Source organism: Parus major, chromosome 14, assembly GCF_001522545.3.
Source record: "Parus major isolate Abel chromosome 14, Parus_major1.1, whole genome shotgun sequence".
NCBI classification, from domain to species: domain Eukaryota; kingdom Metazoa; phylum Chordata; class Aves; order Passeriformes; family Paridae; genus Parus; species Parus major.
This window is the reverse complement of record NC_031783.1, coordinates 13,458,892-13,471,363: the sequence shown is the minus strand read 5'-3', so window position 1 is coordinate 13,471,363 and position 12,472 is coordinate 13,458,892. Positions and strand designations below refer to the sequence as shown.

Below are 12,472 nucleotides of genomic sequence, written 5' to 3'. Positions count from 1 at the left end.
AAAAAAATATTCCAGCCTGTGTTTCCCAGCATCCTTGCACCTCTACCTCAGACTAGGGAATCTCCCTACTCCACCCATACAAAAAGCACCCTTCTGCCAGTGTAGGACAGGAAACACCAGCCCAGTGCAGAGCCAGGTTGCTGACACTGAAAATGTATTAAAGCCTCCACTGCTCCTACCAAAGACATTTAAATTATTTAGGGCACTTGGACCAAGCCCAAGTAAAAATACAAACAAACACAGCATGAAATCTGAGCCACACTCACCGTGCCTCCACATTCCACGGTGCCCTCACAGGAGGCACTGGAGGAAGACCAAGGCACACTGACCTCACAGGGAGCCTCCCTGGCACAGACACAGGTCCCCATGTGTCCCTGTCCCACAGGTGTGCTCTCCCCAGCTGGCTTCCTGAGCCTCCAGCCCACGCAGATCCCAGCACATGGGTGTCTACTGTGCCGGCCTTGGGAACTCTCCCACAGGCTTTCTGTAGCCAGCAGGATAGATCAGCAGTCCTGGGTGCTCCTGGGATTGACCTACTGGACTCTTCAGCCCCACTTTGCAGCTCACAGTGGATGGGTTTCCCTTCCTTTGATCCCATTTCACGGATGGGAACAGTGCTGGTGACAAGCTGCAGCTCCAGGGCAGGCAGCAGTGGGAAGGCGTTCCAGCTGACCTACTTTCCACGGGCATCGCTAGGCAGGGCCTCCTTCTCGGACACTGCCAAGGTGATTCACCACAACCAAAATCCAGCTGGCACCGGGAGAAAGGGCTGAAAGCAGGGAGAACGACCTTGGGGACCCCCTCCAGCACTTCCTGCCAGTGTGGGATCTGTCAGCAACTGATGAATCCCATGCCAGGCAGCACTCGCACGCCTCCGAAACACCCAACGTCCTCTGCAGAGTGTCCACTGAGCTCCCACACAAACCCAGCCTGGCACAGAGTCAAACCCAGCAAGCACAACTCTCCTTCAGCTTGGCAGAGCACTCCAAGGGCAGCAGATAACCCAGCTGATCCCCAGAGCCTGGACACAGCCGGGCAGCACTCACCATCTCGTCGAGGGCATAGCGCAGCAGCCCGTGCTCGTAGAGGATGAAGAACCGACGCTGCCATTTCTGCAAGAGAAGACATTGAGGTGGGTCATGGCAAGGCCCACGAGTCCCTGGGCCTTGCTGTGAGCACTGGAGCTGCACATCAGCTAGCAGGGCTCTGCCAAAGGTCTGTGTGCACCAGCCCACATTGCCCAATGCTGACTGCCTTGAGTTCTGGCAGCTTTGGGCCCTTGACCATTCCCCGGGGACCCTGTTCAGTGCCTGACCACCCTCTGGGGGAAGAACCATTTCCTAATATCCAAACTACACCTCTCATGATTCAGGTTCACGCCACAAATGCTGGGGACACCAGAAGGATCCCTAAACTAAATGTTCTGTGCCCTCAGCTTCATCCTGCATCATCTATTCTAGCATCCAGTGCTGGAGGGTGACAGGATGCCATGTCAGATGTCCCCCGGCAGCACATGAGCTCAGTTTGGATGGTGGCTGCACTTCTGGCATGGCACTGCCCAGGCAATCCTGGCAGCACGCTGCCTCTGCAGCTGCACAGCAAATAAGATTGAAGAACTGATCTGGCTGGAAAACTGCCATTTTTTTTTTCATGTGTGCCAGGTTGTTTTCAGCCAAGAGCAAAAACTGGTTGAGCAGGCTGAAATAAAAAAGTCTTGGATTCATAGCCCCAGTGCAGCAATTCTTATCTCACTTTTCTCAGCCCTTTGGGCAAAGTCCAGGGTGCTCAGGAACAAGCAGAACTACACAGGACCTTGTGGACCTCCACAAGCCCCAGCTTAGCAGGCAGCCTGTGTTCTGGGGAGACCCTGGTCCCATGTCCCCTTTATGTCAGGCCAGTAAGCCTATGACTCCAAATAATGACCCATATTCCCCAGGCTGAACTCAGAACCCAATTCTTGCTCATTCGGGAGCAATTTTTTTATTACAAACAGCTCCCAGAGCATTTTGGCTGCATGACAGAGGGTTCACGGACCATTGCCATCCCTCCCACGCACAAGACAGCCCCATCCTGGCAGCCTCAGCAGCAAGCTCCCTGCAAGACAAGCTTGGGGACAAGCTGGAAGTCTTCGTCACAAGCCAGCAGTGAGAAAGGACATCAGCCTGGCCACATCCTTCTGAGCCTCACACCCCCCAGGACAGGGAAGTGGGGGATGCTCCGACCCCACAGGATGCTGCTGTTTCTGACAGGCAGGAGAAAACTCCTTTGGGAAGGAGCTGAGTGTGTCCTGCTCTGTCTGCAGGTCCCTGCTGCCAGCACTTGGCTTCAGAGCTCTGCAGGGTTATAGCAAATGGGAACCACCTCTCAGTGCCTTCCTTGCTGCAGGACCTGCCTGACATTGGCATATCCACACTAGGGGATAACATGCAGCCTCTCTCTAGAGCTCTGGGCACACTCAAGATGAGCTTCAGAAAATAAAGTAGCTGTTTCCAAGCCCCAAAGGAAAACTTGGAGTCTTTCTGATGGTCACAGCACAGCTCAGAGTCACACAGCCCACACCCCACTGTCCTGAGCATCTTCCTGGCAGCATGGCACGTGTCAGGCAAACCAGAGAAGCATCAAAATATCAAAAAGCAAAAGCAGCAAGCAATAGAATTGAGCCTGACCCACACCTGCAGTGCCCCAGGCTGCTGCCCAGCATGGGAGACCTTGCATCCCAGAGAACGCATTCCAGCCTTGATGCCAGAAACATCTCCCAGCTTCCTGGTTTGCACAAGGGGATGGGTGCATGGAGGTGTCTTTGGCACTCCCAGGGTCACAGCCACCCCCATGGGCAGGGACAGCCCCTCCTGTTCCTCCTGCCACACCCCACAGAGGGGATGTCTCAGCTTCACTTACCCGAGAGCGATGGACGGGGTTGTCAAAGTCCGTTCCTTCCGGGGCCAGCAGCAGCCAGCCACCATAAATGGGTTTGGCCTGCAAAGAAACAGCAGAAAAACACTCATACACAGCCGAAAATGGCTCAACATAGATCAGCACCACAGGGAATCGATGGTCAGGGACCACGGGAAACTGCAGCAGCCCCAGCACGAAGGCAGCTGTGTGAGCTCAGCCTCCTGCACGCAGGCAAACTCAGCCTTCCCAGTGCAGGGAACGTGGTGTCTGATGGCAACCTGCGGTGTGACACACACTGTGTGCCAACGGGACTGAGATGAGGACTCGGGAGGAGGCAGAACCCCAGCCACAAACTCCAAACACAGCTGCTCCTGCATGGCACCGTGCCCAGAGCACCAACCTCCTGGGTACTGCCGAGTGGCAGAGCCCATCCCCACAGACGGCTCTTCCCGTTGCCATCGGCAGCGTGCCTCTACTCCAAAGCAAAAACACACTCCAAAGGAGAGCTCGATGTTTTCCGTTCGTTAATTAAGAGAGGAAAAACTACCCGGCTCTGGCAGTTCTCCAGCTCCCAGCCGCTTCCCGTGCCGTGCACATCCAACTCCTGCTTCCCTGCAGGGGCAGCCCCTGCCAGCCCTCTCCCCCCGCCAGCAGCATCCAGCAGCCCACGGCCAAGCACACAGGAAGGTCAGAGCCAGGAGAGGGGAAAACAGCTCATTCAGCCAGCCGGGAAGAGAGAGGGAAAGAATACTCGGAAAGAACCTTGCGGCACTGCCGTATGTCAGTGGGGAAAATAATATCCAGGCACTTTCCACTGGTGGCCTGGATGCAGAAATGGCCAGGGTGAAGCTGACCCACTGCATGGCAAGCGCTGAGATGGGGATGGGCACCGGGCATGTCCTCCCACGCAAAGTCCTGCGGGCACCGCTCCTGCTGCCTTGACAAGCTGTAAACGATGAGCAACACCTGGCAAGGGCTGGGGCCAAAGCCTGCTGCAAGAATGGCAAGGCATTGCCACACCAGCAAGGCGGCTCCACAGATACCAAGACAGACCAGGAGGGAGGAAACCCAGAGCAGATCCAGCTCCAGGAGACCCTGGGTCTGGGAACACTGCTTTCCACTATGGAACATCCATGCACGTCTATCCTGGCCCAGCCAAAAAGTCACAAGGACACACACTCCCAACTCTCCTCTGATTCAGTTAATCTTGTTGCTTTCATTCTTTTCTGTTCCTTAAAGTTTAAAACTGTTTCCAATTCAGTACCTCCCCATGATTCCTCCTGCCAGTTTCTGTGGTTTTGTAATGTTAAAAAAAAGTTTCCCCTCTGGAAAAATCCCTGCAAACAATAGAAGAAACTGCCTATGCACCAGAAACTGTCAAATGCATGAAGCACTGAGTAAGCAAACTGGAAACACGCCGGAGGAGACCTTTTACTGTTTATAAAGTGAAAAGAAGTAACAAAATCTCTTATCCCCTCCACAATACGACATACCAGCTCGAGGTGCTGCTCTCCCAGCAGCTGGGAAAACATGATTTGAGAAGACCTTCCTTCCTTCCCCCTTTAAATGAGATTTCAACCAATGAAAATGAAGCACTAGGATTTGGATCCAATTTGGGGGAGTTAGGGGGGGCCCAGGGCACCCCTACACCTATTCCCAGACAACACTGGGGGCGCAGAAAGGCACCTGTGTGCACCACAACCCTCCCTGGGTTTGGCAAAGGGCTCGGAGCCCCCTGTCACCCCTGCCCAGCTCACCTGGATGCTGGTGCCCTGCTCGCCCATGGCCCCCATGCCACCTCCAGCTGCCCGGCACCGCTCCGTGCCCGGCTCTGTGCCCGTCTCGGTGCCGCCCACGCTGGCAGCGCCCCGCAGGTGAGCCAGGCTCTGCCACTCCCCCGGCACACCCCGCCCCGAGCCCCCACCCAAAGCCGCCCGTGACGCATCCGTGCCCACGCGATGATGGGAGGACTCTGATGGAAAGTCTCCAGAGCGGGGGATCCCAATGCTCACCATGCTGGGATGTGGCCACGGCCACCCGCGTGGCCTGGGAAGAGCCAAACATCGCAAATTTCTCTTGTGTTTTACAGGGGAAAAGCAAAATTGCAAATGACTGATGATGATGAACCATCAGTCTCTTCAATGGGTCACTGTGACAGGAAACGGGGTCCCCAAATTCCCGTGAGAGAACTTGGGGTGGGTGCTGAGCAACTGGGGCATGGGAAGATCTTGGGAGTGGCCTCCACCATGCAGGAACAAGAGAATGACAGTGACAACAGCATGTGATGTCCCCAACGCTTGGCTCCGCTCCAGCAAGGCAGCACCCGGGTGATGCTCCGGAACAGCCGAGCTGAGCCAAGCTCAGCCCTCCTCCATCCCCCAGTTTTCCCCTCTGTGGCCCTGCACAGTTCCTGACCAAGACCAAGTGCTCAACCCAGCAAAACTCCATGAGCAAAAACTCTCCCTGACACAAGCCACAGCACTGCAGCCACTCCAAGCACCCCACAACATCCAGCCTGCATGACAGGCAGCAGGCGTGTCCCACTGCCATACCAGGGACAAAGTAACCATGAAACCAACAGGACCATCATCACCAGAGCCAGCAGCCTTAACACAGTATTACAGGCATGAAGTCCTGCCCTACCTCAGCCTGGCTCACATCCCCCAGCAGACATTATTTTGCCCTCAGCCATTCCAATTTTAGCTCAAACTGTCTGTAAATAAACACCAAGTACCTGAAATACACACCCTTAACACAGATCACGGTCATTTCTGTACCAGCATCATAAAAAACCACCAGTGGGCTACACTTATTTTGGAAGAAGCATCCAACTGCAGATATTGAAACCAAAATAGCTGAAAGGTATGAATTAGAGCCAGGCAGCGTGGGCAGCCTGGTTCCACCCATCAACAAATGAACACGCAGCAGCGCTTTTTAAAGCCAAACCAAAACAAGCTCCTGCTAAAACCAAGCAAATGCCCAGATAGGTACAAGCCTAAATGAGAGGGATATGAATAAGTACACAAAGTGTCTGAAATAAGCTCATCACACCTGCATTGGAATGGTCCTGCTGAAGCAAGGTTTAAAATAAACCCAGTGTGGGAGGCAGGTCCAGGGGGTGTTGGAGCACCAGGCTGGAGCTGGAATCACATGTCCTTTCCACTGGCTCAGCTTCCTCTGGAGAGTTCCTCGAGAGGAGGAAAATGCAACAACCACCACTGAGAAAGACCTCAGAGCAAAAAATTCCCTCTTCAAAGGAGATCTGTCCAACCTCACATTCAGGGATGGTGTTAGAGCAACCCCAGGGTTCCCAGGATGCCTTTGACCACGCAGGGCCCTGTCTGCCTTCTGGCAGCTCTGGTGATATCCAAAGGACAGCTCCAAGTAGTTTCTCCACAGGTAGAAGCCACACAGAGTGCTCAGGCACTGGGTGGGTGGCTTTGCTTTTAACCAGAAGGTACCTGGCTGGAGGGTGAGCCACAAAATGCTGTGGGAAAGCAGAGTGGATGGAGAGCAACTGCTGATGGAGCCGGGGTGGGGTAAGGTGACGCTCACCCCACCATCACATGAGAGGTGCGGCCGGTTTGCAGCCCCACAGAGCCCAGTTCCATCCGATCCCATGGGACTGCTGGAGGCTGACTCAGGCAGAAACACCCCCATGCCACCACTCCGCTTCCTGTCACACCTCTGGGAGTGCCCAGGTATCCCATCCCACCTTTGATCCGACACGGGCTGGGCTGTGGGGCACCTGCAGCACCTCCCCTGCCTCTCAGGTCGCTGTTCCAGCCACTGCTTCCATCCCCTCGGCCCTGCAGTGCATCCAGGGGGAGGACGCTGCCTCCAGCCCAGTGCCGGCAGCACGGCGGGTGGGAGGAAGCAGAGAAGGAAGTGGCCCCAGCTGGGTTTACACAAAGCTGTCAGGCTGATGCTGCCCAGGCATGGACAAACCACCCCAACCAGCTCCACCAGCACCGGGAACACAATCCCCAGCAGATGGGAAACTGGGCTTGAAGGACGTGCAGAGCCACTCAGCACTTCCCAAAGCCCAGGTTGATACAGAAACCACTGCACACCCCCAGGGCTGCAGGGCACCGGCTTCCAGAGGGCAGGATGGGTCACAGGAGCATGGCAGCCCATGGAGTGCCAGGTCACAGGGCTGGAGGTGGGCTGTGACACCAACCAGCTGCCTGTTGGACAGGCTTTCACACCTCCTGTGTTCTTGGTGGTACCTTCAGCTCTTCCCTCCCCACACAAACCAGCCAGGCACACAGGACTCAGCAGAGTCACACCGTGCCAGCCCCACAGTGCTACAGGAGCTCACTGCACAAGGTGGAACAGCAGAGCTGTACCAACATCCACATCCTCTCTTAGGGTCCAGGCTCAACCCCACTGCAGAGCACCCACATCCCTGCTGGGGTGCTGAACACCTGGGTGGGCTGTGATGCCCCCACAGCCAGTGCCCACCCACCCCCACATGTTCTGAGGGAGAGACTCCTGGCTCCGAGCGCGTGGCGGGAGGGATAATCTGTTTAGGCTGCCGGCAGACGTAATCAGCCTGTCTCTCTCGGGTGGAGGCAGGGCTTGTTTTGTTCAGGCTGGGCAACTGAGCGGGAAGGGGAAGGAAAATGGATTGTTGCATTGGAGCTTTAGGCTCTGCCTCCAGCACTGGGAGCAGGGAGCCCTCTGCATCAGGGAAGTGATGCCAGGGCTTCCAGTAGCCCCACAAAAGAATGATGTACCCAACCTGACCCATGCTATGAGCGAATCCATGGTGGAACTTTTTCCATCACCTTTATGGATCAGCCTCAATATTCAGCAAAGCAGCCTCTCAGACAGTAGTGCCTGCTGTTCCCCTCACCCAGGGGAGCACAACGGGGTTACAGCTCTCATCCAGACCCAGAGAGGTGGGACAGTAAGGTCATTGTTGCCTGCACGCCACCTCCTGATACACCCAGAGCTCCCCAGAGGCAGGGACCCGTTTCTGGCACAGTTCAAGGAGAAAGTCACCAGAAATCCTGTGGCTGCAACCTGAAAATAGGAAATCTGGGCAGTTTCAGCTCCATTCTGCTCTCAGTTTTGCACACCTTGGAGACAAGAGAACATCGCTGATGGATGAGTCGGAGCAGCCGTCACTCGGCAGGAATGGGGAAGGTGACACGGTGCTCAGGGAGGGAATGGGATGTGATACCCAAGCAGGCATTCCTGCCCACAGCATGGCTTCGAGGAGCTGAGAGACAGGCATCACTTGACATTCTGTGTATTCCCAGTGGGCTGGCAGATGGAGACCCACCAGAGACCCGTGACTACAGCTGTCGGGTGACTACAGCAAACGCTGCTGTGCAAATCCACGCTCCAGCAGCAATCCCAGAGGCCAGGATAAAGCCCAGCCTCAGTAGTTAAGCTGCTTACATCCCCGTTTCCCTGCCTGTGCAACGTTTCCCCTCTGCTGTCTGTCACCTGGTGACGCCAAACCCCAACGCGGAGGCTGCAATGCTGCCTCTGAGCATCCACAACTATTCCTGAAGCAAAAACACTCTCCCATCCCCCAGCTCCTCATCCAAGTGGCTGCTCGCTGCCCCTGGGTTCAGCCCAAACAGTACTTTTTCCAGAATGAGACCTGGGCAGCTCCTGGAGGCCACCTTGGATGATGGGGAGAGTCCCCTCTCCATCCATATCCTGCTCTTGTAGCAAAACACATTTGCACAAGGCAGGCACAAGTCAGCCACTGCCAGAGCTGCAAATCCCAGTTCAGAATCTCACCACCAACACATCTCATGCAGCACAAGACCAAACCAGACTGGACAGACTGGATCTGGGGCACAAGGAGCACCAAGTGCCACTGCCATGGGCCAGCTGGTGGGCACCACACATGGTACAGCCCTCCTGGCACCCCGCTAGCACCAACCCAGGCATCGGCAAATCCCAAAGGACAGAGCTGCCCCAACAGCTTTGTGGGCAGTGGGAGTGACCGACCGACCAGAGGAACAGGAAGGGGAAAGGTTGAATTCACCCTTCATGCAAACAACCGGCCTCCTACTGCAAACAGCTCTGGTCCTAGGGCTGTGCTTGGGTCCGAGCGCTGCCATTGCCTGGGGCAGTCAGAGCAAGCGCTGGCCAAGGCCAGCTGGGACATGCACAGGAAATTTGTCAAGCAGCAGCAAAATGAAGCGGGACAGAATGGACTTTGCAATTCCAGCTCCTCCTTGAGCAGCCCTGAAGCCGGTTTGCCTGGCAGCAAGCAGGAGTATCTAACCACTTCCCACCACTGGCCTTCCTCAGCGCCTGGGAGAAGCCACAACATCTCTCCACAGTGCTGGAGAGGGGATTTATCACTTTGTCGGGTGCCAGCGCAGATAAGGTGCGGCGCCATGCAAAAACCCAGCAGCAAGCGAGCGTGCAAAGGGGACGGTTCTCCAGCACCCAGAGGCGCCGCCACGTCCCTTCCCTTGGGCCAGGCGGAGGTTCAAGTGCACCCCAAATCAACGCCAGCATCCAACACAGCTTCCAAGTCCCTGCTGCCCTCCCTGCCTGCAAGCCACTGTCCGAGGATGGGATGCTGCCCATAGGGCAGAGCCACTATGACCCTTCCCCCCAAGTCCCCTTGGGCTGTGGCCCCAAGTCCCTGCCCTCCAGGGACAGAGGCAAATTTGACATTAGCAGAGAAATCTCTCCCTATTCAGTGCTAATAATCAGTCAAGTAGAGGCGGATTCTTGCAGCATGATACAAGCAGCGGGGAGCAGGGAATGTGAGCGTGGGGGCTGCTTTCCAGGAAAATGGGGGCTTTTCCTCCCAAAAGGAGCAGGGCTGGAGGGAGAAGTGTAGCCAGGACATGACCCTTCACCCTGTCACCCTTTGGACAATGCAAGGAGCCAGGACAAGACCCCTGCAGCACAGGGCACCCCAGCCCCATGGATGCAATGTCCCAGAGCAAAGCCAAGCCTGTGACCCAACGCTGACACACTCCAGCCTCAGGGCTGCTGGCCACCAGCTGCTCAGCATCCAGAACAGTAGGAAAGTGATAATGTCCAATGGAGAAGAGATGGAAATAACCACCCCCTGTCACTGGGCAGGGGTGTCACGGGAAGAGGCAGTGGGAAAAGTCTGCAAGTTCTATTTTCTAACTGGGTGGTCCTCTGGGCATTTGTGCCATGATCTCTAATAAAAATGAAAAAAGGGGGAAAAAAGACACTGGTAGCTGGAAAGACGTCCTCAAATTCCTCTATCTGTGCCAGTCCCCACGCCCCGAGAGAGCAAATGCATGGAGAAAATTAAAAGCAACTGCTTTACACTCTGCTCTTCTTCCAATTCAGGCCAGGCAAAATTTTTAGGTTAATTCACAGCCTGTCCTATGCTGTTGGGGGCTTCATCTCACAGACCAAGGGCATGTGTGTGCAGACAGCCTGGAGTAGCCAGTGTGGAGAGCAGGGACCCCATGAGGACACCCACATGAGAGCCTTGTATGTCTGCTTAGGAAAAGGTCTCACTGGACAGGCTGGCTTTCTCTTGGAGACAGGAAGAGGACCCTAGGAACCATCCATCTTCCCAGGGCAGGTTCTGGAAAGCCCAGTTCCATTAGAGGTTTGCAGGCAGTTACAGGGGGACCATGCATTGCCAGTATAGGCATGTCCTGCCAGGAGAGTGGAAATTCCCACAAAAAGGGAATTTCTCCCTGGATGGGAAAGGAGCAGTGTAAGACAAGCTGGCAACAGGTGGGTGGCACAACCAGGACTGAGCCATCAACAGCACCGTGTCTGCCAGCAGCCAGATGCTGCCACCACACAGGATCAAGGGATCTGACAGCCCACGACCCACAGCAACAGATTTTCCCAAAGGGAGAACAGCCGTGCTGACTGACCCAGTTTTTCCAAAGCTGTGTGGGCACCCTGGAAGGTCAAACACAGACCGGGGGCAGGGGACAAGGGCACATCACCTCCCACCTGCAGCCCTGGGAGGGGACAGTCACATCTCCAACAGGTGGTGGGACTGCATGTAGCTGCCCCAAATCACACGGAGCCTGGTCTGGCAGCACAGCCACGCACAAAAACAACTCGTGAACGCAGCTCTCCCGGGATTAGGGACTTAGCGTCCGCACAGCCCTTTGAAGTTGGAAGCGCTAAGTCTGATTATTATTAGAGAGCTCCAGCTCATTAATCCTGATGTTTGGGGCTGGATTTCCCCCCTCCCAGCCCCATTCCTAAGCCAGTTCCCGAGTATGACGGAAATCCACTACTACCACTAAATATTTGTGTCTCTTTGCAAACACACTCTGGGTCTCTGCCCCAGCAGCACCCCGGGAAGCAGCAGGGGCAGTTCCCGACACCCACACAGGTATTTTTATCGAATAAAAATCCAAAAGAGACACGAGTGCGTAAGTGTGAAGTACCTTCACCTTTCCTCCAAGCCAAGTACAAAGGTCAGATGACTCCAAAAGACTTTTCTAGCCTGACTCTAGGTAATCACCAACACTGTCCCTGTCCACAGGGTGAGCAGGACACGCTGAGCCCCCATGCTGCAGAGCGGGACCCCCAAACCCAACCCAAGCTTAAAATGTTTGAGTTAAAAAGGCAGAAACACTCAGAGCTGCTGTTAAATAAACCGTTATTCCTGGGGTGTGCTTCGGATCGAGCACACCCCCACATGCAGCCAGGCTGGGAAACGGGGCACAAACTGGGAGGGGATGAGGGCAGGGTGGCAGCGGTCGGGGGGCTCCTGGGGCACGGGGAGCTGCGGGCAGGGCAGGGCGGGAGGTGCGTGCGTGCATCACACGCTACCACAGCCACCATCTTATCTGGGAAGCGGGATTACTTCACCCCAGCTGCACGGGAGAAGCCGAGCAGGATTGTGCCGTTTTCCCAACCGGAGCCCCCCGTGCAGGGCCTGGATCCGGCCACGGGGCTGACCCCGACCCCATGGGAACCGGACGCGGGGGCAGCCCCTCAGGGCCACCCACCACCCCGGCGGGAACAAAGCCAGCGAGGGGCTGCCTGAAACACGTCCCTGGGTCCCCAGAGAAGTGGGTGGCCCCCGTGGCAGGGCAGGCAGGCACTACGGCGGGCTGCGTGCGATGCTTTGAGCCCCTCAAAGAAAGTAAATAAGCTTTGCACCAGGAGGCAGCGCAATCCCCGGGCAGCGGGAAGGGGCCGGCCGGGAGCGGGGGGCTCTTCCCGAGCCCCCTCAGGGACGGCTCCTTTGTCTGGGCACGGCCGCGACGCTCCGCGCCGCCCGCCCCTTTCCCGCACACACCACGGCATTTTTTTCCAGTTACATTTTTTCCATATTAGCCCTCAGATTTCATGATGCCCCCCCCTCCGCCGCCCCCCCAGCGAGCGCAGCAATATGTCTGATCTCATTGCCATAATAGGATCGGGAGCGGGGATGGCAGCCCTGGCCCAGAAAGGTGTGGGAGGAGGGAGGGCGGCCCTGTTCCCCTCACCCCAACACCACGGACGGGCCGCCGCACCCCAAAAATGCCCCCCAGGCCCCAAACACCCCCTGCCATGGGAGCGCCGGCCTTGGGCCTGCGTGAGGCCTGGGAGGAAGAGGAGGAAGAGGAGGAAGAGGAGGAAGAGGAGGAAG

At 56.3% G+C, this 12,472-nt stretch overlaps 1 protein-coding gene across 8 annotated transcripts in view; it reads right to left on the bottom strand.

The window, feature by feature from the left end:
- Nucleotides 1–12,472, bottom strand: part of MPRIP (myosin phosphatase Rho interacting protein) — a 77,305-nt gene that overhangs the window by 63,248 nt on the left and 1,585 nt on the right. For all 8 annotated transcript variants that reach the window (XM_015642842.2, XM_015642841.2, XM_015642846.2 and 5 more), the window contains exons 2-3: nucleotides 2,899–2,976; nucleotides 1,047–1,112 (exon numbers count right to left, since the gene is read on the bottom strand). In XM_015642842.2, the coding sequence (XP_015498328.1) occupies nucleotides 1,047–1,112; nucleotides 2,899–2,976 (144 nt within the window). The remainder of the gene's footprint in view (nucleotides 1–1,046; nucleotides 1,113–2,898; nucleotides 2,977–12,472) is intronic.